This window comes from Talpa occidentalis, unplaced genomic scaffold, assembly GCF_014898055.3.
Source record: "Talpa occidentalis isolate TD23 unplaced genomic scaffold, MPIMG_talOcc4v2.1 talOcc4.17, whole genome shotgun sequence".
In the NCBI taxonomy this organism is placed as follows: Eukaryota; Metazoa; Chordata; class Mammalia; order Eulipotyphla; family Talpidae; genus Talpa; species Talpa occidentalis.
Genome location: NW_023601754.1, coordinates 28,294,780 through 28,318,401, shown reverse-complemented (window position 1 = coordinate 28,318,401; position 23,622 = coordinate 28,294,780). Strand labels below are relative to the sequence as shown.

At 51.8% G+C, this 23,622-nt stretch overlaps 1 protein-coding gene across 1 annotated transcript in view; it reads left to right on the top strand.

Moving 5' to 3' along the window:
* The window catches only part of NLRC5 (NLR family CARD domain containing 5), a 66,769-nt gene extending 47,170 nt beyond the window's left edge, over positions 1 to 19,599 (top strand). Inside the window, exons 28-49 of the mRNA XM_037516395.2 lie at positions 521 to 604; positions 1,322 to 1,411; positions 1,747 to 1,812; positions 3,780 to 3,872; positions 3,960 to 4,043; positions 5,799 to 5,885; positions 6,373 to 6,444; positions 7,203 to 7,286; positions 7,555 to 7,638; positions 9,724 to 9,816; positions 10,367 to 10,450; positions 12,463 to 12,546; positions 13,667 to 13,753; positions 14,072 to 14,155; positions 14,398 to 14,481; positions 14,622 to 14,699; positions 15,329 to 15,412; positions 15,499 to 15,570; positions 15,808 to 15,891; positions 17,341 to 17,424; positions 17,742 to 17,825; positions 18,558 to 19,599. Of these exons, the coding sequence (XP_037372292.1) occupies positions 521 to 604; positions 1,322 to 1,411; positions 1,747 to 1,812; positions 3,780 to 3,872; positions 3,960 to 4,043; positions 5,799 to 5,885; positions 6,373 to 6,444; positions 7,203 to 7,286; positions 7,555 to 7,638; positions 9,724 to 9,816; positions 10,367 to 10,450; positions 12,463 to 12,546; positions 13,667 to 13,753; positions 14,072 to 14,155; positions 14,398 to 14,481; positions 14,622 to 14,699; positions 15,329 to 15,412; positions 15,499 to 15,570; positions 15,808 to 15,891; positions 17,341 to 17,424; positions 17,742 to 17,825; positions 18,558 to 18,633 (1,822 nt within the window). The 3' untranslated portion in view covers positions 18,634 to 19,599. The remainder of the gene's footprint in view (positions 1 to 520; positions 605 to 1,321; positions 1,412 to 1,746; positions 1,813 to 3,779; positions 3,873 to 3,959; positions 4,044 to 5,798; positions 5,886 to 6,372; positions 6,445 to 7,202; positions 7,287 to 7,554; positions 7,639 to 9,723; positions 9,817 to 10,366; positions 10,451 to 12,462; positions 12,547 to 13,666; positions 13,754 to 14,071; positions 14,156 to 14,397; positions 14,482 to 14,621; positions 14,700 to 15,328; positions 15,413 to 15,498; positions 15,571 to 15,807; positions 15,892 to 17,340; positions 17,425 to 17,741; positions 17,826 to 18,557) is intronic.
* Positions 19,600 to 23,622: the final 4,023 nt, after the last annotated feature.

Below are 23,622 nucleotides of genomic sequence, written 5' to 3'. Positions count from 1 at the left end.
TGCCGTGTGGGTAGCTCCCTGGCCGGGGATTAAACCCATGCTGCAGTGGTTGTGGATAACTTGATAGCACTGAGACTTGACCCCTTGCACCACCAGGGAGACCCTGCCTGAATTTACTCTTGTTCAAAAGTTGTGGCTCTTGACTGATGCAGACCCATGGTGGACAGTGAGGGAAGATAACTGATTTTTCTCTAACCCCTGGAAGCCCGCAGACAGCACACATGCCCAGGAGTGGGCATCAGATATTGAAGGGGAAGATGAGGACTGGATAGCTGTGGTGCTAGTGACGGGGCCATGGTGGGCACAAGGGAGCCATGACTGGTGGTGGGGATAAATCTAATAGTGATGGGCATGGTGGAGATGGTGGTAGTGGTGGTGATGGTGGTACTATTGGGACAGTAGCAGTTTGGAGTGGCCCAGTGATTGCGAAAGTGCTAGAGAGTCACAGTGGTGGTGACTGAACAGAAGGCGTCCATGAAGACTACATCTGATCCCACCAACCCCCTCTGACCTCTTACAGCCTCTCAGCAAACCTGCTGGGTGATGGCGGGCTCAGGAGCCTCCTGAAATGTCTGCCCCAGCTGCCTGTCTCCAGCTCGCTTGAGTAAGTAACCAGCAGTTTGAGGTCAAGAAGGGTGACTCCCTGGACTAAGCGGGCTTCTTTAGAGGCACCTCGGAGCACACCAGAGGACAAGGGCTGAGGAGGGAAAAGGGGGTTAGGTCCTATCCACCTTCCCTCACTATCCACCATGACCAGAACTCCCACCAGACCCCCAGGAGAGGCTGAGTCTAAAGGTTGGCTGCCCCAGCAACACAGGCTGACATGACGTCTCAGCTGGCCCAACTCTGCACCTGCCAGTCCCTGAACTGGCCAAATCTGATTCCCAGATTTGAAGATGTCCCACAGCGGGGAGGGGCCCTCGGAAGCCATCCCATTTTCACCCAGTCTCCCCAGCGACCTGGGACACTGATGGTCAGAGCCAGGATCCCGCCTGTTGCTAGGCAACTGAACTTTGCGCTCTGGGCTTCCCTGACCCCATGGCCCAGCCTCCTTAATGGCCTGTCCCAGACAGGTCCCCACCAGGCAGCAGGCACGGTCAGTGCAGCTCTTAGGGCTGGGGTGTCTGGTGCCTGTCCTGCCATGAGGAGCAGGCCCTCTGGCTTCTCCCTGGACCTCGGTGTCCCTACCTGAGAATGGATGCTTGGACACTGAGGACTGCTCCCGGAGATGACAGCTAGAGAGGAAGAGATGAGGGGGACTGAGCAAGCCTCCATTGGGGTGCTGCCCCCACCACTCCCCTGAACCTTGTTTCTCTTCTAGTCTGAGTCATAACAACATCTCTCAGGAAGGTGCCCTGTACCTGGTGGAGACGCTGCCCTCCTGCCCACGTGTCCGGGAGGCATCGGTGAAGTAAGGATTGTGTTGACACCACTTGCTGATGGCGGGCAACGCAGGCCTCCCCTGCTTAATGGCCCTCCTCTCTCTGAGGGTCAGGGTCACTGAATTCGGCCTCACAGTTTCCATCCCCTGTGGCCTCAAGCCCTGGGGACCAGGGAGGTCACAGTGCGAGAGGGCCAGGTTAAACAGAAGGAGGAGGTGATCTGCTCCCATGGGCAGGGCCTTTCTGGGGTGTCTGGCCTCCTTTGCTTGTGGGGAGGGGTCTGTTCTTCTGCACCCCCAGTGCCTGGGTGCCTAGGATGCTGGCCAGGTCAGCCCTTAGGCTTCCCCAACCCCTCTCTCTGCAGCCTGGGCCCTGAGCAGAGCTTCCAGATTCACTTCTCCCTACAGGAGGAGGCTGGGAAGACACTAAGGTAAGTAAGGCCTGCTCTGGGGTGAGGAGGAAAGGGGAGAGGAGACTGACCCTGTGGTGGCCTCCATGCCTCCTCTGGGCCTCTCCTCCTTCACACACCCGCTTCAAGCTCACTGTTTTGTCTGCCTCCCCCGTATCTACCCGCAGTCTCCCGACACCTGCAGCCCTCAGGCAAGCCTTCATACTGTATCTGTGCATCTAAGGCAGGTCCTAACTCTAATAAGTCTGGAGGCTTCTGACTATGTCAGTTAGGAAGTTGGACTCTGGAGCCACTTGGGGGTAGATCCCAGCTCTAGCACTTCCCAGCTGTGCGCCCTTGGATAAGTGACTGAACCTCTCTGTGTTTCAGGAGAGTGATAGTAAAACCTGCCTCTTAAGGTTTTTGTTGCATTGGCCGGGAAGTTGTTGTGGATGAGCCCCCAAATATGTGACATGACGTGATTTGATGAACGGGGACCAGGGCCAGTATAACAATGAATTGAAACACCACACACTAACAGCAGTAATAAGCAAGCCAAAGCAAGTTTATTCAGACACAGGCCAGCTCTCCAATTGCCGCAGGCTTAGAGAAACAGGCTAACTGCTGCCAGCAAGGAGCAGGCCTGAGAAGATTTATGCAAGGACAGATAACAATGCTGCTCCCACGGGAGGGGTCCTGAATGGGTTGCTGTTCGTGAAAACAGCTTGGGGGGTTTTATAGTTTTGCACATGTTTTGGGCCTCAGGGATGAGCTGTGGTGATGGTGCAGTTTCTTGATGGGTCACCCTTGGCCGATATCCTAACGTGGATTAAACAGTCATAGTATCATGGGCTTTTTCTTGTTATTGGCTTTTCTCTCGTGTTACATCTCCCAGTGTCCCAGTCTATCCTAGCCCCTCATTAGAGTGACGAGTAAGTGAGTTCATGTGTGTGTCTGTATGTGTGTGTGTATATAAAGTGCTTGGAAAGGGCCTAGCTCACTTGAGTGCTTTATCTATTGCTATTGCTGTTACAGTGATTACCACCCACCACCCCCTACCCTCTAGCTTTGGGATCAGCCGCTCTCAGCCCTACCACCTCCGTCTGAGACTCATTCCCTGCATGTCTTACTTTAGCTGCCATCACATCCTCCAAATTGCTCTGGTTCTTCTGGCCAGGCCTCCTCCATTCACCCCTCAACAGTGGGAGGGATCCTCCCAACACACACATCTGACTTTGCCACCCCCATACTCTAAGCCTTTCAAGGACCCTGTCGCTCCCAGGATAAAGTTCAAATTCCTTAGCCCGCCTCCTCCCTCATCGTCTGACCTGGCTGTCGTTTCCCATGATCTTCCCCTCACCCCCACACCATACACACACCCCACACACGTACACACACCCCATATGTGCACACACCACATACAGGCTATACACATACCACATGCACACACACAACATACACGCATGTTCACACACCCAACACCACATATACACACATACCACACCCAACATACACATACACACACATTCAGCCATAGAAAGCTTTGCTTCTTGTTCACCACACATGTACTGCCTGATGAAGCTTTCCTACCTCTCAGAGGCTACTGGGCTGACATTCTCTTCCGTGTCTTTCCTGAGATAAAATTCTCCTGGCCATTTAAAGCCCAGTTCAAATGTCAGCCCCTCCTAGAAGCTTCCAGTGGTCCCTGTGCAGCAGGAGTGAGCCTCCCTGTGAAGTTGTGCTGGGCCTCTCTTAGCCCATCTGGGAGGCGGTGGTCAGGGGGTCTGTCTGCTGACCACACAAGGTCGGGGCGCCTGGAGCTCAGGGCTATGGAGAGAATCCCAGGGTGGAAGCTACATCTCAGGCCTTTTTTCAGGCCAGGTTCAAGGTCTTTACACTGTGGCAGGAAAGAAGGGCTCCCCTATAGATTCTGGGGGGAGCTTGGGAAAAGCAGGACAGCAGCCCCCACAGGCCTCACTCAGACTCTGCCCCCTGTCCTCCACCCTCAGGCTGAGCAACTGTAAGTTTGGGCCAGAACATGTGTCCAGACTGGCCACCGGCTTGAGCCAGACCCACCAGACCCAGCAGCTGACAGAGCTCACGTGAGTGATCAGGCCCAGTCCCTGGGGGCAGCTGAGGGGTGAAGACTCCCTGCCAGAGTCACCCTAGTAACCCACCTCTGTCTCCAGGCTGATGTGCTGTGGCCTGGACCTGGAGCAGCTGACCATCCTCCTGAGCCTGCTGAGGAGGCCAGCAGGACTCCTCCATCTCTGGTATTGTCTTCCTCATGACCCTGAGAGCAGGCAGAATGGGGACTAGAGTAGGACTCTCACCAAGGTCATGGTGCCAGACATTTCCCACATCCAGAACCCTGCCCATGTGTCTTGAAGACCCCCTCAGGCACATGGAGATGTCACCCTCCCCAGGGAACATGGCCTATATCATGTGTTTTGCTAGGATCTTTTTTTTTTTTAAGATTTATTTATGCATACAAGAACTGGGGTACAGGCCAGAGGTACGGGAGGTGAGGATTCACCAGAGACAGAGAGGGGAGCAGAACAGGCAGATCTACTGAAACACACTGCTGAGGGGAGCAGCGGGTGGGACAGGAGAAGTCTGCTGCACCATGTGGTTAGCTCCCCAGCCAGCCAGGAATCAAACAATGCTGAGACTTAACCCCTTGCGCCACCAGGGAGGCCCTCACTGGGATCATTTTTAACCCTTTGGAAAAGCAAGAAGATATCAAAAAGGAGAGAGAATAATTTTGAAAACTCATATTCCCACCCCCTAGGTTCCACAGTAGTTCCTGTTTTTCCATATTTGCTTCATGTGTTTCTGCTTGAAGTGTTCTGAAGTGGGTTAGAGACCTCATAAAAAAATCACTCTGAAATATTTCACTACAAATTTTTAAGAAGTAAAGCCATTTCTGACAGAATCACAGTTGAATGAGGACATCTATGAAAATCAATAGTAATTCCTTGGTGTTATGTGTTGCCCAATTCAGTTTAAGGTGTCCCACTGTCCCCAAAGTTGGGACCATGGTTTGTGGGTTCAGGATCAAGTCCAGGTTTACATTTGCCTAGGGCATGGTGACAGTTCTTAGGAAGCTTAATCCTTGTCACCCCCACCCCCCCATCATTTCACACACCCCCCATCACCCACACACTCACACCACACACCCTTTCATATCACTGAAAGGTAGAAGCGGATGCCCAGCTGCAGCCCGCCCCCCCACCCCCACTCTCTGGCCCTTTCTTGCTTCCTGTGATGACACTGAGTTTGGTCCTCTAAACAATGACTTTTCTGGAACTGGACATTAGACCAAATGGCTCCATGAGATTCAGGTACATATTTGTGTCCAAAAAACTTAACTTTGTGGACAGCGCCATGTACTTTTTATTGGCTGGTTGTTCGCCAAACTAACCTTTTTTAATTATGGTCAAATACATAGCATCAAATTTACCATAATAACCATTTTCTTACTCTAAATATAATATGGAAATGTTGGAAAATCCAGAAGAGCCTAAAAAGAAAATACTTGGGGAAAAAAATTCAACATTAACTTTAAAAGTAGGAATATTTTAAGCAACTCTTTTTTCTGCCTCTAAATTAATGCATAGACATTGTAGAAAGTTCTGCAAATATTGAAAACTAAAGAAGAAACTAAGTAAAAACCATTCATGGGTATCCTACTAGCTAAACAACCACCATTAACATTTAATATGTTTCCTCATCTCTGACTCCCTCTTACTCCCTATGGTTTTTTTTTTTTCTTCCTTCTCTTTATATATTTTCCCTTTTTTTACATACAAAGTTGAGATCATGTTTTACATACTTTTTTTTTTTTTTATACACTGCTGAGGGGAGCAGCGGACGAGACAGGAGAGGTCCGCCGCGCCACGTGGGTTGCTCCCTGGCCGGCCGGGGATCGAACTCGCGCTGCAGAGGCTCCGGACTGCCCCACAGTGGAGTGCCCAACCCCCTGCGCCACCAGGGAGGCCCTGTTTTACATACATTTTTATTAACAGGGTGGAGGAGCCGTGGATGGAAAATGCCAGTGTGCTTGACCTGCTGAAAGTGTGTGCCCAGGCCTCAGGCAACATCACTGAAATAAGGTGAATCCAAAAGGAGCCCCTTAGAATTCTTCATCTTCTTATGGACATTGGGACCTTATCTCTGGGGAGTCTCTTGTCCTGTGGACTCACAGCTGCATCACTCACAAGTCCCCAAGATGGCAGGCACTCCTAGGGTTTCTACAAGGGGCTTTATAGGGCTGTTGGGACCTGTGCAGTAGTCAGGCTATTGTGCCAGATTGAGGACAGTGGCCCTAGATTAAAAACACAGGGCTGTTGAATCTATGTCGACACAACTGGTGGTCCACATTGGCTGCCTAGAAATGGACCCTGCATTCTAGTAACACGCACCTCAGCTCCGAGATGACAGAGTGACATGGAGTAGCTGATAGCAAAGGCTTTGGTATCCCACTGACTTCTGTCCAGGTCTCCACTGGGCCTGGGAGCTCTGTTTAAGGAGCCCCAGTCCCAGCTCAGCCTTCCTGGGAAGAGCCAATGGACCTCACACTGGCCATCCTTCTCTCCTCAGCATCTCCATGACCCAGATCCACGTCCAGCTGGAATTTCCCCAACAGGAGAACCCAGAGGCCATGACTCTCAGGTGGGACCCAGGACTTGGGGCTCCAAGCAAGTGGCTGGAAATGGGGATTGGGGGGTGGGGGGAGAGGGGCAGTGTTGCTTCCGGCATTTCTCATGTCCCTGCTCTGAGTCCTTTGATGTCCAAAGTCTCTACATCATGAGGTCCGGCCCTTTCTTCCCCTCCATGGCATGTAGTCCTTACCCCCAAGCCTCAGTCTCAGCTGCAGCCATCCCCACCGCCTCCACTTCCTCCAGCCCCACCTTGCTCCCTTTGACCTCAGGACCTTTGTACAGGCTCTAACCAGCCCAGAATGTTCTCTCCTCTCCTCTCTTCCTCCTTCTTGGCTAACTTCCCCTCACCCCTCAGGTATCCTCCATTCTTAGCTTAAATGCCACCACCTCAGGGAAGCCCCTCTGAACCCCGAGTCCTGCCTTTATTCACTTGTAGGGACCTGGATTTACAACACCTCTAATCCATATAGCACATTTTTGGAAATTAAAATGTTACCTGCTTGGGGTAAATGCGACCCTGCAGGTTTACATCCTGAGTACCAGACCACAGCTGGCTCCTATCCCCAGCTCACCTCCCTGGCTGTGCCCCCTCTGGACCTCTCCTCCATAACCCTGCTCATAATTGAATTGTGGGACTTTTTTGTTTAGGGGGAACTTTATTTGATTAGCACTTGTTTACCCCCAAAAGTAAGCTCCTTGCAGACAGGGACTGAGTCCCTACTTCTGACCCAGGAGTTCAGAAACTGCTACCTCCCTGTCCACCTCCAGGTTGGCTCACTGTGACCTCGGGACCAACCATAAACTTCTGATCAGGCAGCTGATGGGTACATGTGCCAGGCTGCGGCAGCTCAGGTCAGCACCCCGAGACACTACCAGGGGCCCCGAGTTCTCTGGCCAACCCCAGTACATACTCTAGGCCACATGTGAGAGGCTGACCACTCTAGGGTGGGGGTGAGCAGTGCCTGGGGCAGTGCTAGGCCCAAGCATCCTTGCTTCCTATGCCAGCCGATGGGGGCCAGTTCCAGAGTGGCATAGGGGAGCCTGTCCCCCTCTGTATATGACCGGTGACCCCTGAGGTGTGTCCAGCCTAAAATCCAGTAATATGTGTGGGCCCTTTCAGCTTGTCCCAGGTGCGCCTGTGCGAAGCCAGCTCCCTGCTGCTGCAGAGCCTGCTGCCCGCCCTGTGTGAACTGAAGAAGTTCCGGTACGCAATGCCATGTCCACCCTGCCCCCCACTGCTCTGCCTGCCCCCCCCCAACTTCCTGTTCTATACAACCCTGGGCTCAGAGAAACTGTGTCCCCACCCTGTGGACTGATCTCACACTTGACCCTGGAGATGATCACGGGTCTAGGGTGAATGCCATGGCCAGAGAGTGATTCTATTTTCAATTCTCTTTCTTTTTATTATTTAGAAATAATTGAAAACAAATGGAAAAGTTGTGAGAAGACTGAGAAGAACGTTTGCATACCATTTTCCCAAATTCACCCTTTATTTTTTCAATTTAATTTTATTTATTTATGTACATCATTGCTCATTTTTGTATGTTTGACTTACCCCTTAGGTGTAATCCCCATAAAATTCCCACCACCAAATCTCTCGCGAACCATCACCATAGACTCGTGTGCTCTTCCCACCCCTTTTATGGCCTCTCTCCCTCCTGGTCCCCTGTGGTATGTCTCAGATCTATAGTTCACCTGCCAGTTTCGTCTTTATTTTTCTGACCCCTTGTTCAGTTTCCCTATATTCCTTCTATAAGTGAAACCATCTAACATTTTTCTTTTCCTTCTGACTTATTTCACTGAACATCATCCCTTCAACTCCATCCATGCTGTGAATGGCATGAATTTATCTTTTCTGATTGCTGCGTAGTACTCCACTGTGTAGATAGACCACCTCTTACTCATCCAGTCATCTGGTTTTGTTGGTTCCATATCTTGGCTATTGTAAATAGTGCAGCAGTAACCATAGGAGTGCAGGTTTCCTTTTTAATGTTTTTGTGCCTTTTGAGTAGATTCCTAGGAGTGGAATTGCTGGATCACATGGTAGATCCATTTTTAATACAAATTCACCTTTTATCAATATTTTTTCACAAGGGCTTTTCTTCCCTCCGCTCTCTCCCTCTCTTTCTCTCTGAGCCATTTGAAAGTAAGTGACAAAGCCACGCCCTTTCATCCCTTCATTCTTCAGTAAATTCCCTAAGAACCAGGACATGCTCTCTCATAACCCAGTAAAGCTTTAAAATGCGGGAAATTTAGCATTGATATGGGAGAGTATCTAAAGCACAGTTTATATTCCAGCTTTGTCAGTTGTCCCAATAATGTTGCTTCTTGCATTTTTCCTAGGCCTGGGTCCCATGCAGGACCACTCGCATCTCTCCTTCAACTGGGAATGTGTCCCCAGCCCTTCTTTGTCTTTTGGGATTTTGTCCTGACATTGAGATCAGCTGTTTCACCAAGTATCCTATAACTTGGGTTTGTCTGATGTCTCCTGTGCTCAGATTCAGGCTCTGCCTTCCTGGCAGGAATATCATGGCGGTTCTCTTGTGCTCCTCTCCCCATGTCACACCAGGGGGCAGACAGTGATTCTCTCTGCCCCCTTACTGGTGATGACAGCTGTGATCACCTGGTGAAGGTAGTGTCTGACAGCTTTCTTCCTTGTTCAGTTATTATTTTCCCTTCTGTGATTAGCCAGTATCTTGTAATTAACTGGTTTTGTAATTAGCCAGTATCTTGTCGGAGATAGTATAAGACCGTGTACATAGCCCGATCTTCCTCAAAGTTTCACCACTCCTTTTAGCACCCTGGGATAAGTCTTGCCTGAATTGCTTATCAGCATGACAGCTGCAAAATGGAGTTTTTCTGACTTTCAATAATCTTTCAATCCAACTGATTACATCAAGGAGAAGGTCTTCTTTTGGTGCCTGTGTGTCTTTAACATCTCTCCAACACTTGCGACTTTTTTTTTCATTGCTCAAGACACAGAGTTTGTGGTCAATGACCACCACTAGGTGGACCGTATGGTGATGTCCGACTATGGCACGTATCATGAAGTTGCTGCCTGATTGGTTGTGCTTTAGGGAAATACTCAGTTACCCTGTGCTCCTGACTCCAAGCTGTGCCTTGGCTTAGTGATTCCGTGAAGGGAGAGCTTTATAAAGGGAGAGAAGGGTCCCCTTCCACTGTCCTCCCTGAATCTCCCCCACCCCACCTCCTCAACCTCTGCCACCAGCATTTAGAACTCCCAGGACCCAGAGCCCCTGTCTGACCTGCTGCCCTTTGACCCCACCAGGCTGACCTCCAGCAGTGTGAGTGCCAAGGGCCTGGCCTACCTGGCCTACCTGGCATCTGGTCTGAGGCACTGCCACCACCTGGAAGAGCTGAAGTGAGTCAGGGATGGGGGACCCTGGAGAGGGGTGGGCCGAGGGAGGTCAAGGGGTGGAGAGGACCTTGGGCTTTTGCTAAGGCAGGTCACTTCTCTCCCTGTGCAGCCTGGAAAAGGCTGAACCTGAGCTCTCCATCAACGTTACCACCCACTCAGAGCAACTCTGGCGGAAAACTCTGACCCTTGGGGATGGCCTCCTTTGCAAAATGGAAATCATAATCCCTCTCCGCCTGGGGTGGCAGAGTTGAGGGCGGAAGGGATTGTGACATGTGTGTGTATGTGTGTGTGCGCGTGCATGTGCACACGCGCACGCACGCCCTGTCCCCTGTCCTCTTCCTTCCTCTTCCTGGACTTTCTCAGCTAGTCAGCTGTGACTGCCACACTCCCTTCTCTGGGACACCAAGGCTTGACCTTTGGGGTCAGGGATACCCCCATGGAGCCTAGATCTACAGACCGAGACCCAGAGCTAGCCTCCTGGGGGTACTGAGCAGGGGACACAGGGGTCTGGTCAGGCTTGTCTAATCCTCAACTCATTCTTGGTCCCCTCCAGCTTGTCTGTCAATCAACTTGGCGAGGAAGGCACTATGGTGCTGATGGGAGCCCTTGAGAGCAAGTGCGGGCTGAAGAGGCTTGAGTAAGTGGTGGTGGTTAATCGGAAGGAGGGAGTGTGAGTGTGCCTAGGGACCTTTGCGTTTCTTATGGACACCGTCAAATCCTCCCAAGACCCCTTTTCTTCCCTTACCTGGCTCTGCATGCCATCAAAATGCCTGATCATAGGAAACAAAATACCCACGCAAACCAACCCAAGTCAGAAATGTATTGGCTCAATGTCACAGAAAATTACAAGGCAACTGACTTCAGGCATGGCTGGATCCAAGGATTCTATATTTATTCCCTCTGTCTCATTTTGACTTTATTCCCAGCTACAGGTTTATTTTCTACTAGCTTAGTGGAAAGAGAGTACCTTTATTCCTGTCATTACAACTAAAACAGCCTAGACTGTCTCGCTGCACTAGCCTGGGTCATATGTCCATCCCTAAGCCAGTCATCAATCACTCTGAGCACTAAATGTTCTCATGGGCCAGATCTGGGTCATGTGCCCAGTTATCTGGACTTAGTAGGGTCTCTTTCAGGGTGCTATTAACAGAAGAAAGGGAAACAAGCCCTAGGCAGAACAAAACCCAGAGGTGTCCATTTGGTGCCAGTCATTTTCCTCCTAACTGGCAATTTTCACCTAGAATTTGGAGTCACCAGAGTCTTAAAAACACCAGAAACAGCCTCAGTCTAAAGGACAGGTGCCCATCTTGTGCAGACATGGTCATATCCAGGCAGAACATTCTACAGGACATTTTTTGCTTTGAATCTCTACATTTTTCTGATGACGACAATTTGTGAATTTTCTCTAGAATTTTTTTTTTCGACATTTTTGGAATACAGTTTAAAAGATGCCTCTGACGTTTTCCCCTAAGCTATGGAATTCTCCCACTCTGACCCTCTTGGCTTGTCCTGGGATGGGGAGGAGGTGGTATTAGGGAGACCTTGGCCAGAGCCCACCAGGCTTCCCACCCCACCCCTTGCCAGGTGTGCCTGCATCCCTGTTCAGCCTCCCTTCCTTCTGGAGCCTTTTTTGGGGGTTCAGAGGCCCCAGGTGGTCATTCATTAGCTCACTCGTGTCTTTGGCAAGTATGTGCTCTCCAGGGCGCCTGGAGGTGCTGCGGGAACCAGATGCTTATGTTACCCTCTCTTCTGATTTCTCAGCTAGCCGGTAGCACCCCTTACTTCTCACCGCTTCATCACCCGTCTCAGAAGTGGGTGTAACAATAACTTCCATGTCTAAGGGAAGGAGGTACTCAGAAGCCCTCCCCATCTCAGAACTCTCATCTTCAAGTGTCTCTTTCCTGACCAGCAGCTCCCTGCCAATCCAGCTGACTGCTCCCACTGACCCCTCTCAGAGGGCTGGGGGCCACACTGCCAGCATTCACGCTTGGAAGGGTGACTAGCTGACCAAGCTGACCAGAACAGCCCTTGGGCGAGTCACTCGATTAACCTCTGTGCACGTTTTCCCTCATCCTAACGCTGGGGATGACATCTGGGACACTGGCTGTGGGGATTACACAAGATAACACGCCACAGCCACATTATGATGAGTCCCCTCTGTGCCCGGGCTGGGGGCCTGAAGGAGCAAGATCCGGTAGCTGACATATGGCCGGGTTCCTGGAATGAGGGTCCTACAACCTTGGGTTCTATTACAGAGCCGTGAAGCTCTGTGGGCTTCAGGCTGCCTCATCTGTAAAATGGGAGAGACCCGGCCCTCAAGATGGCCCTGAGCACGGTGCTGGGCCCACAGCGTACACTTCCTAGCGTACACTTCCAGCGTATCACTCTGGATACCAGGGAGTTGGGTCCAGTGTGAATCAGAATATAGAACTGCTGCCTGGATAACCCTAATAATTACTGCAGAGAAATTATTTCCCAGCACAGTTTTATTTTGAACAGTTTTATTTTAACTGAGGGGGTGTAAGTGCCTGACTTGGAGGGCCCAGGGCATTGCTGAGCCTGGATAGGGCCTGGGTCCGCAGCTGGGATGCAACCCCAGAGAAGCCAGAGCTTCCTTGGCCTCCAGCCTCAGCCCCGCTCTTCTCTTAGCCTCAGCCATTTCCTGCTCAACGACTCCATGCTGGCTGCGCTTACCCAAGGACTGAGCCCCATGACCCACCTGCAGAGCCTCCGGTGAGTGACCCCCTGCCCCAAAGGAATGAGTCAGAGGACTGGCTCCCTGGCTGGGGAAGCCCTGGGGGCACTCCCTGAAGCCCCTCATGGGCTCTGTGCTCGGGACTCTCCTGCCCTCCCAGGCCAGTGCCATGTGCTCTTGTCTTTTCACGTCTTGAGGTTCCTCCTCAAGGAGATGGCCCAAGTTCTAAAACAAGCTCATGTGCACGCAGAGCCTCCACACTCTACCCACCTCCCCAGTGCTGCCGATCCCATGCAGGCCGACCATGTGGTGAGGGTCTAAATTCCGACGTTACTCGGTGATCGTGATGTTGTCACCCTTTGCCACTGGCCACTGGGACAAGCAAATATCACAAGCTCTTTTCATGTGACTTTTCAAAAGGAGAAATAGGGTACCTGAAAACAAAGCAGGAACACAACCAAGCCCTGCTAGTTCTGGCCCAGACGCTCCCCCAAGCCGGAGGAGTGAACTATATAGGAGGTCAGAGAGTTTGGTGGGGGCGGCAGATCACAGGGGACCAGGTCATTTTACCCTGAATTAACTCAGTTAAAATTTCACTTGGAAAACAAAATGCCTCAGACCAGTGCCTCACCTGTCTGGTTTCCTTGGGTTTTTCCCCACTCACAGAAGGGCAAGGTCAAGATGCAAAAAAACAAAAACAAAAACAAAAAAAACAATAAACTGAGTTTAAGGGAAAGCCTACCATTTGCATGGACTAGCAGGTGATTTGTTTGGAGAAAGGATTTGCCTGCATGTAGACACCCCATGAAATTGTCATTCAACCGGGAGATCCCTGACACAGAGGCGGAGGTAGAGCTGACCCACCCGAAGGATGCAGTCAGGACTCCCAGGGCCCCTGGCTTTGCAATCCCACCTCAGCGGGGAGTCACACAGGGTGGGGGCCAGGGAGGGGGAGCAGGGCCACAGCTCCTCTCTGCACCTCAGTTTGCTCATCTGGACACTGGGTATAAGGTCCTTCTCACCTCCCTCCTCTTGGCTCTCTGTCAGAGTTTTGTGACTGCATATGAGTTCCTGGATGGGTGGAGGATTGCAAACTGTAGGTGCTGAACACAGTGCCTGCAAAGGCACGTGCCCCTGACTCGACCTCTGCTTCTCCAGGCTGAGCCAAAACAGCATAGGCGACATGGGCTGCTGCCGCCTGTCAGAGTCTCTCAGAGCTGCCGCCGCCAGCTTGGAGGAACTGGAGTGAGTTGTCTGTCCCTCCCCCAGACCCAAGACCACGTCGGCAGGGAAGAACCACTGCTCTGCATAAGTCCAGGCCTAGAACCTTGGGACACCCAAAGATCAGTTGTGGGAGTGTTGATTGCAGCAAGTGGGGATTAGGTCAGACATCAGGAGAAACGCCTACACACAGGACCAGAGTCTGACTCTCCCCACACACAGGGTCGGGGGCTCTCACTGTCAGCCCAGACCTCTCTCTCCACACCAGCTCCTCCTCTATTCTGGGAGGGCGAGGTGGACCAGGCGAGAGGCTTTCAGTTCTCCTGCTCTTCTCTCCTCCAGCTTGAGCCACAACCAGATTGGAGACGTCGGTGTCCAGCACTTAGCTGCCATCCTGCCAGAGCTGCCGGAGTTCAGGAAGATAGAGTGAGTGGCCAGACCGCTGACAGGGGCCTTCACAGGTCATACCGCAGGCCAGGAGACACTGGCCCTGGGACGACCTGACATTCCTCCCCTGGACACCTTCTGTGTCCAGGCAGCGGGTCCCCTTCTGGCCCTGCTGACCTTGAGGCTGAGAGCCAGCCCAGCCCCTGCTCCCCTCTGGGCCTCCCTGCCCCTCAGGCTGGAAGGGTGTCTAGGGTCTGATGTCCACTCCGCCCCTCCCTCAGCCTGTCAGCAAATGGCATCAGCCCAAATGGGGGAGTGCGGTTAGTGGAGTCTCTCATCCTTTGCGGGCACCTGGAGGAGATGAGGTGAGTGTCTGCCCAGGTAGGCCACCCACTGCCTCTTGCCCCATGGCCCACCTGGCCCTCATCTCTCCCGTGCGCACAGGGAGGTTCGGGGAGCAGAGCAGGCCGGCCCATGCTCAGCCACGTCCACTGTCTTCTTTCAGGCTTGGCCGCAATGCCCTGAGGAACCCCACAGTCCTGAAGCTGGCTCAGGCGCTGCCCCCACATCTGAGGGTCCTGCAGTGAGTGTCCCCGCATCTGTGGTGTATGCAGGGCTGGTCATTTTACCCCCACCTACCCCAGAGAGGCTGGCAGTTGCCTCTCCTGCCCACCCTGGAGTCTTAGGCAGGGCACTCGGGAGACCCAGCCCAGTCCTGGCTCTGCCACCAGCCCCTTGGGTGGCCTTGGCCAACCCCTTCCCTTCTGAGTCTCAGTTTCCTCATCTGCAAAGGAAAGGCCACAATCCCAGCTCATGAGCCCTTCTCCGAGGAAAGTATCAGCAAGGAAAGTGCCAAGCAGCACAGCCTCAGCACTCTACAGTTTCTGTCTGGTCTCATTGGAGCCTCACAGCAGCCCGTGGCACCCAGATTTCCATATGTTCTATTTTCCAAGCAAGGGGACTAAAGCCAGGAAAGGCGTGGAAAGCTTACGTTATTAATACATGAAGGAACCAGGCCTTGAACTTGGGATCTCAGCTATAAAGCCCAGGGCCTTGATACCATCCAGACCCTGTGTAGATGGGGAGGGGGCTTGGAGGTTCACTTTCCCAGAGACTATTAAGATCTTCAGTGCAGCCTGGGAAGGTTCCAGGAAGCCCCCCGATCCCCACACCTAGTCCCCCAGGCTCCCTTCACCCCTGCCCTTTCCTCAGCCTGCAGTCTAGCCATCTGGACGCAGAGGGGGCATTGCAGCTGAGCCAGGCCCTGGACGGCTGCCCGCACGTGGAGGCAATCAGGTGCGCAGAGGCCGGGGAACCTGGGCAGGCGGACAGGCCGGGAGTGTCTGGGGGTTCTTCTCACAGGTGTTTCCTCTGCCCTGCAGCTTAGCACAGAACAGTTTGGCTGGAGGGGTTTCCCCTTTCTATAAGGGACTCGCACTGCTCAGGCAGATAGAGTAAGTACCTGGGGAGCAGGGGAAGGTGGGGGCCATCCTTTTCTGGCTGAGCCTGACCCCTGGGGAAGGCCTTTGAAGTGACAGAGGTCTCAGGTTTGGGGGAAGCCTGGGGCACTTGCCCCAAAAGGCCACCCTGCCGCAGACCCTGGCCACTCTGCTCCCTCCAACTCTGACTACAGGGTGGGGCAAAGGGGAACTGACTCACCCACCCTCCATGCCGTCCCTTCTCCTCCCCAGCCTGGTTTATTGCGAGTTGGACGACCAGACTGCTAAGCCCCTCATTGCCAGCCTCGTGCTCTGCCCAGCTCTGGAAGAAATCTTGTGAGTACTTGGCTGAGCCCAGGGCTAGGAAAAGGGCCACTGGGGCCTTGGCCTCAACCCACTGCTGTGGCCATTGCTGGCTCCTTTTACCCCTCCCAGTCTTCTACCTGGAAAAGGAAGAATGTTCTTGCTCAGACCTGTTCTCCAGGAAGTTATGTCAGGCAAAGCCTCGCCTGCTCACAGTTCCCATCTGTGGAGCGGCAGAAGAGGAGATGGACCAGATGGTCTCTAAAGGCTCTTTGCCCCTGACCTTCCCTTTGGGAGGTGGCTAGATTGACCACCTGCTTGGTTTATGGAGCCTGGATTTATAAACCACTGGTGGGTCGTAAAAATTAACTGTAGCCACAGACCCATGATGTGCGCACTGCTGGCTGAGCCCACCTCCCTCTGAGCAATCAGAAGCACTCGGAGCTTGGAAATATCTCAAGAGCAAACTAGGCCTCCAGACTAGCCTGGGACCTGGATCACGGGATGGAAGAAATGCCTAATCCTAGGGCCTCTCTAGTGGCACAAGAAGTTAAGATGCAGCCACTGCAGCTTGAGTTTGATCCCCAACCAGGGAAGTGACCCACATGGCGCAGCAGACCTCTCCTGTCTCACCCGCTGCTCCCCTCAGCAGTGTGTTTCAGTCAGTCTGCCTGTTCTGCTCCCCACTCTGTCTCTGGTGAATCCTCTCACCATCCCTATCACTGGCCTGCACCCCAACTCTTGTATGCATAAGTAAATATATCTTAAAAAAAAAAAAAGAAGCAATGCCTAATCCTAAAGTACAAGACACACATGATCACAAGAAGATTTTAGGTTTTCACCCTAGAGAACTTACTCCTTCTCATTCCATTCCACCAGAGAGATGGTCTGCTGAGTGCTCACTCCTCTGTAACACCCAGCACTGCTGAGTCTCACTTTTTCAGCCCCAGTGGGCAGGTCACAGGCTCTACTGCCTGCAAAGGACATAGAACCCATAGAATCGATTAGAAGAATACTGTTGTTTGCACTGTTTATCCTTGTCTATTCTTTTTAAAGGTCCTTAACACAGATTTTTCATTGATAGTAATAAATGTTTCCTAAGATTAATTTCTTAAAGAAAAAAAAAGTGGGGAAAGAAGATGAATTGAAAGAAAAGTATGATGCAAATAACAACACAGGAGGGGCATGGATGCAGCAGGACTTGTAATGGGGGTGCATGCCTGGAGAGACAGGATGTCGTTTCCTCGAACCCTGGGGACAGCAGCTCCTACCTGTGTAGATTCTTAAGGGGCAATAGCTTTGCTGTGGGGTTGGAGCAGGGAGGAGAGAGCTACCCATGGCCTGAAGTCCTCACCCCACCAGATGGCCTCTCTTGCACCTGCACAGCACACCCCCGTTGGCCCCCAGCCCTCCCCATCCATTGCCTGGTCTCCATGCTGACCTCACTGCTCCTGCTCTGACCTTGGAACCCCTACCCTGCAGGCTGTCCTGGAATCTGCTTGGTGATGAGGCCGCAGCTGAGCTGGCTCGGGTCCTGCCGAAGTTGGGCCAGTTGAAGAAAGTGGAGTATGACCCCCCATCCTGGGAAGCCCAAAGGGGTGGGGAGGGATGGAGAGGGACCGACGTTCTGGAAAAAGCCCAGGGGCCACTGGGTTTGGCCCCCGCCTCTGGAAGCCCCAAGCTCTTGTAAGCTTGGCTCTCTCCCTGCATACCAACCTTCTGCCTTCCTGCTGCACTGCTATCTGCTGGGTCCTCTGAGCAGACGTGTGGGGAGCTCATGTGCCCCCATCATGGCCTGGGGAAGGGCTATAGAGAAGCCCTTCTCCCCAATCTCATGCCTCTCTTACTTTCTTTTTCTTCATCCTCCGTTGCTCACTACGAAGCCTGGAGAAGAACCGAATCACAGCACGTGGAGCCTGGCCCCTGGCTGTAGGGCTGGCACAGGGGTCTGGCATCCAAGTCATCCGGTAACAAGGGCTGGGGGGGCAGGGATGGTGAGTGGGAGGCCACCCCAACCCCTGTAATGTAGGGAGACTTCTGCAAGTGGAGGCAGGCCCTGGGTGGGCAATGATCAAAGGACACTTGGACCAGGCCACCAGGAATTTGGCAGCAAGCAGACCTGGATCAATCCCAGCCCTGCCATTTGCCAATTGTGAAACTGCATCAGTAGCTAGACCTCTCTGAGCCTAGGGTTCCTTGTTTGTAAGATGGGGATAATGATAGTATCTACTTCAAAAAGTTGCTGTGAGGAGCAAATGATTATATAAAGCACTGAGCACAGTACCTGGCACAGTACCTGGCACATAGCTATCAAAGCCTCCATGTACGGTGGTATAGGTTGGGCACTGCACAAGGACATGGCTTCTAAGGGATACCATTCACATAGCAGACCTATTGGATTTTTAGCAGATGTTAGTGCCATGTTTTGTTCTATAAAAATCCCCATATTAGGCTAATTTCAGATGATGGACATAAAGTATCTTAAAGAAAGGGAGTTTTTTTCCTTATTTGCACAAATGTGCCACAGGAGCATGGCCCTGGTTAGGAGCACTTGCTCCTGCAGAAGACTGTGGGAATAGTCAGGAGGTGGGTGTGGGGGACACCACACCCCTAGGGTAGCCATGCTAGTCTAATACCTGCCTCTACTAGGTGACTCTGAGCAGCTCCCAGGACTGAATGCCTGTCTCTATGCCCTTCAGGCTCTGGGGAAACTCTATCGCCCCTGAGATGCAGCAGCATCTGCAGAGCCAGGAGCCCCGGCTGGTCTTTATTTGATGGCCCCCAAGACCCATCTGATCCAGCCAAGTGATGCCAACTTCCACCCACTGCGATAGAGAGCCCCGCAAGAGAGCCTCAACTGGGTGCCCTGCACACTGTCCCAGGAGGCTGGGGCATGTTTATCCCACTACAATCCTCAGGGAACACTTTTGAAGAGACTTGGAGCCTAGTATGGCCGAAAGACTACTCTGCATCATATGTGACATACATGACCACTTGGGGACATGCATCACAGTGTGGGTGTCATGATGTGACATGGACATGAAGGTCATCTACAGCAGAGTTCCATGAAACAGGAGATGGAACTTACAGTGTGACTGTGGTCAGTGACATGGATGTTACAGTGACAGTGGCATGGTACCATACACAGTGAGACACATGATGCATGGTCCATGTGTGACACACAATGTGTCCATGTCAAGTGACAGGGATAGGTCAAATGCACTCAGGCTGGTCCTCCATCTAATTTATTACTTTTTATTTTTAGCCAAGCATGTATTTATAGTTTACATTTCCAGAGCAACCAAGTCAGGGAATGTCTCCCGCCCAACCCTGGGGAAGGGAGGAGCGTGTCCAGATACTGAAGCCCCCAAAGGCAGGGCTCTGGGCCAAGAAACCTTGACCAGAAGACTTCTGCATGGGCCCCCTCCTGCCTCAAGCTGCAGTTTTCTTGTATACTGTATAACCCTCCCCTTGAATGCTGTCTTCCAAGAATTTTGGACCGAGGTCCAGAGAGAGCCAGCCTGACCTTGGGAATGGACAGACCCGGTCTGACCTGTGTAAGGGACAAAGTCAGGTTTAAGGGTGCAGGGGTGAGCACTGCCAAGTTAACTAAGCAAGAACACAGGGTTCAGCCACCAGTTTAGCAGGATCCACAAGACCTCCCAGGAGCCACATGTATTACAGTGTTCTCGTTACTTCCAAGAGGCCCAATGGTGGGCTCTCCAACCCAAGTTTGATCAATAAATGTGGGTCGTTTTCTACTCTCTAGCCTGAGTCTGATGCATCCTGCCACCTCACCAAGATCACAAGTGGCACACTGCCTGCTCCTCAGACTGGAAAGCAGAGCAGACCAGAGAGGTATGCTGAGAGGGGCACTGGCCTGGGAATCAGGAGACATGGGGCAAGTCCAGACTCTGGACTGTTTGGTCATGTGATCATGGGCAAGCCGCCTCCTCTCTCTGGACCTCACCTGCACTGTGAGCATATGAGGAAAGCTCAATGTGTTAGAAACATTCTTTGCTTGACTTGCATTTTGCAGTAGCTTGCAGTTACTACTCGACTTTTCTGAATTGTCAATCTTTAAAATGAGGAACTTTTGCATAAAATGCCAGATTTCTCTTAGGTGAAGTCCAACACATTCCCACTCAAGAGTAATCTGCTAGAGCCGTGTGACAGTGCCCTTTAGATGTGGCATACATCCCTCAATTTTAAGCAGTTCCCCCTACTCCCCAGTAACCTCCTCTCTTTTGGCGATTGCCTGGTCCTTGCAAGAACCTGGTAACTCCTGACCCAGAGGTTTTCCACAGGCAGGTGGCATATTAGGAACATGGCTTGGAAGTCAGACGGCTATGGGATGGGAAGTGACTCCAGTTGCTGCCTGTCACTGAGAGCAAGAAGTGTTTTTACATGTGAGTTACTAACACCGCCCCGCCCTGCCCCTGTTCCCAGGACTTTTGGAGGGGTCATGGAAGCAAGGTATGCGAAGTTCCTAGAATGAAGAAGTAGGAACCGGTTACGTGTTTGTTCCCTTCATCTTTTATGGCTGACTATCATATGAGATGGAGAGATACTCAAAATGACAACACCCAAGTTTATCTCAGGGTGTTTATCTCAGTTTATCCCAAGTTTACCCCAGACTTCCTCCACAGTCACACCCCATTCTGAAAAGTGGGAGGGGTGCAGTTACAGCTTATCACCACTAGAGGGAAGGCTGGTCCATTCCTGAGATAACTTCCTTTGCCAGTGGACCCAGAAAGTATGGAAGAGGTAATGCTAGGAGCTGTTCCCAGGTGACCTGGGAGCCTGGAATGTCCTGACCTGCCAGTGGCTCACCTGGACAGCTCATCCCTGACCTTTGCCACCTTCCATGTTGTCCTGGTCTCCTGCAAAGCATGAGGAGAAAGTCCTCCAGCCAAGTGCCAAACACACACATCTGGCACAGGGACACTTCTATAGAGTCAGGCTCAGGGCGCACCTGGCACTGTGTGGGGCCATCAGCCTTGTCCTGGGGGAAGGGGATGGACAGGGAAAGGAACACAGACTTTAACCAGAAACGTGGAGTCCAAATTTCTGTGACCTTGGGCCCTCACAGTGCACCTACACCCCGGGGTGAGGGGGTGCCAGCTCTCCTGGAATGAGTCCCTCAAAGCTTGGAGATGCCTTGACCTGGGAAATCAAGGCTGAGGAAGAACAGAGTCCCAACCAGAAGCTCCCAGCCAGTGGACATGCACACCCAGCAGGGCCCAGGGATTCTTCATTTGCTGATTAGTTTATTTACTCCCACCCCCCGCCTTTCTTCCTTTCAACTCAAAATTCTAAACTCCCAAAAAACTTCATCAGCTGCCCTGAAATAAACCACAGTGTTGTCAGCACCACAGAGCTGCTGGGCCCACGTCAGGCTGTGCACCCTCATCTTGTCTATATTCTCACGAACTTTCTCCTGCTGCCTGCTGATTGGAGCCTGGACCGTTTTTCTATTCAACACTGATGAGGTCCAGGCTCTGTCCCCCTTCCTCCCAAAAGTAGGCTCAATTTAAAATCAAATATGAAGACAAGTAAAATTCACAAAGAAGTGAAGACTCTGGTTCCATATATCCTGTAATCAAATTCACGCTCTGCATTTCTGGGAATACGTCTCACTAAATCCCATCAGGCTGGTAGTCCATCTGCAAGGCTGGGACACGCTTCTTTGCTGCGCTGTCACTTGGCCTCCATCCCGTGGTTTTACACATTTACAGATGAGTTTACAGAATGGAAATCCCAGAATCTCCCTTCCCATCCCCACAGGTTTCAAGTTCTCCCAAATTGCCTTCTCTGTCCTTCCCCCAAACACACACATCTGAAGTCCAGGCCAGTCATTCTCAAAACATAAAATCAGTTACAGAAACTGTCACATGCAGTGAATCATCCGGGGATCTAGTTAACATACAGATTCTGGCTCAGCAGGTCTGGGGGGCCTGGGACTCTACATTTCTAAGAGGCCCCCAATTGTTTTGATGTGGCTGGACCACACTGAGCTTGGTGACCGTAGGGTAAATGGAAGTGATCAGGTGTTTCCTCCCTCCTGCCATTAGCATCAGTGATTGGCGCCTGTGGCCTTGCATGTGTGCCTGATGGCAGCACCTGGAGTAGAGTGTAGGTGTGCATAAGAGGGCACACCTGCGCTGAGAGACTGGCCATATAAGGTGTGGCGACAGAGGACCATGGTGCAGAGTGCAGCGGAGAGCAGTGGAGAGTGTCAGAGAACGGCTACTAGAGGGAAGAGGGGATAGAGATTTGCTGGTGCGGGGGCGGGAGTGGGGGGGGGGGGGTGTGCCCAAGTTGCTGTCTCCCTGCTGGTTTGTTTCCCCTAACCTGTGGGGATGATGCCAAGAGCTCCAAGATTCTCTTTCAAGCTGCCTGAACTGATGATGAACCTACCCGGCCTGGGATGGTTGCAGACCAGCAACACCCAGACTAGCGAGTAGGCCTCAACCCTGACTTCACATAGGCATCACCTGGGGAATGCCTTTTTTTAAATAAAGTATTTAGAAAGTTCCCTGGCAATGCTAATATACAGCCACAGTGGAGACTGGTCTGGGGTCTGCCTCCTCTCAAAATAGGCAAGACTTTGCACCTACACCCCTTCTTTAGTCCCGAGGATCCTGGTGACCCTCCCTTCCCAGATAAGGACAAGGAGAACCAGAAATTTTTCCTGATTTGCCCACAGGCACACGGCCGGTAAGTGCCAGCACTAGGAATCAATCCAGGCTCCTCATGGCCTTTTTATTTCTTTCCTGTTTTATTGAGATATAATGGATCCAGTGGCAGAGGGGGAAAAGTTCCCGACCCTTCTGCGTTCTTCTCAGATTGGTCAAATAATCGAAATGACATCAGACAGATTAACTGAAGATAAAAACAATTTAATGATGTGCATAGAGGGTTGAGGATTGTAAAGCTAGTGAGGCAAAATGGGGACTTATATCCTGAGCTAAGAGAGGAGATAGAGGCCTGAGGCTTTAAGGAGCGAGCAGGGGAGGGGACTCACATGTCGAGGAGAGGTGATTCATGTGACAAAGAGCAGATGCTCTGTGATTCAATGTCTGCCCTGCCGTATAGATAGGCTTTTCAGACAGAAAGGTTATTTCTGGTAATAACCCTCATTCTGGATGAGACTGCCAATTTTCATCCTTCCAGGCAGTTATGCCACAGTAAAGGTTCCTCCTGAGATTCCGGGGCCTCCACCGACCTCCATGTGAAATCGTCTGCACACCAAGGGCCGCGTCTGGGGAAGCCTGATTTGGACGTCTATACAAGCACAAATTTAAGGGATACAGCCTAGCGATTTGACTCAAATCGATCACCACAATGAGTTCATTAACGTCCATCATCTTGTAGAGAGACAAAAAAAAAAAAGGAAAAACTTTTTTCCCTTCAGATGACCAGTCTCAGGACCGACTCTCAACGACTTTTAAATTTCATGACTCATAATCCCACAGGTGCAGCCCCAGTTTCCTTGTCTGCATAGTGAGGGGTGAAGAAATGAGACCAGGCACCAGGAGGTCCTCAGCTGCGAAGATGACCTGATGTTCCTTGGGCAGGGTTCTAAATCCTCTGTCACCAATCTTGCCTGGTGGTAGTTCTGAGGGGTTTCGCCATCTGGGATCCCCTCCAGTCAAACAGCACCATCACAGGAGAGACAAGATTTGCCCAAGGTCACACAGCAAGTATCTGGTGGCCTTCAAATTCCAACCTTGAGCAAGAAGGAAAGGTCTTCGGGATGGT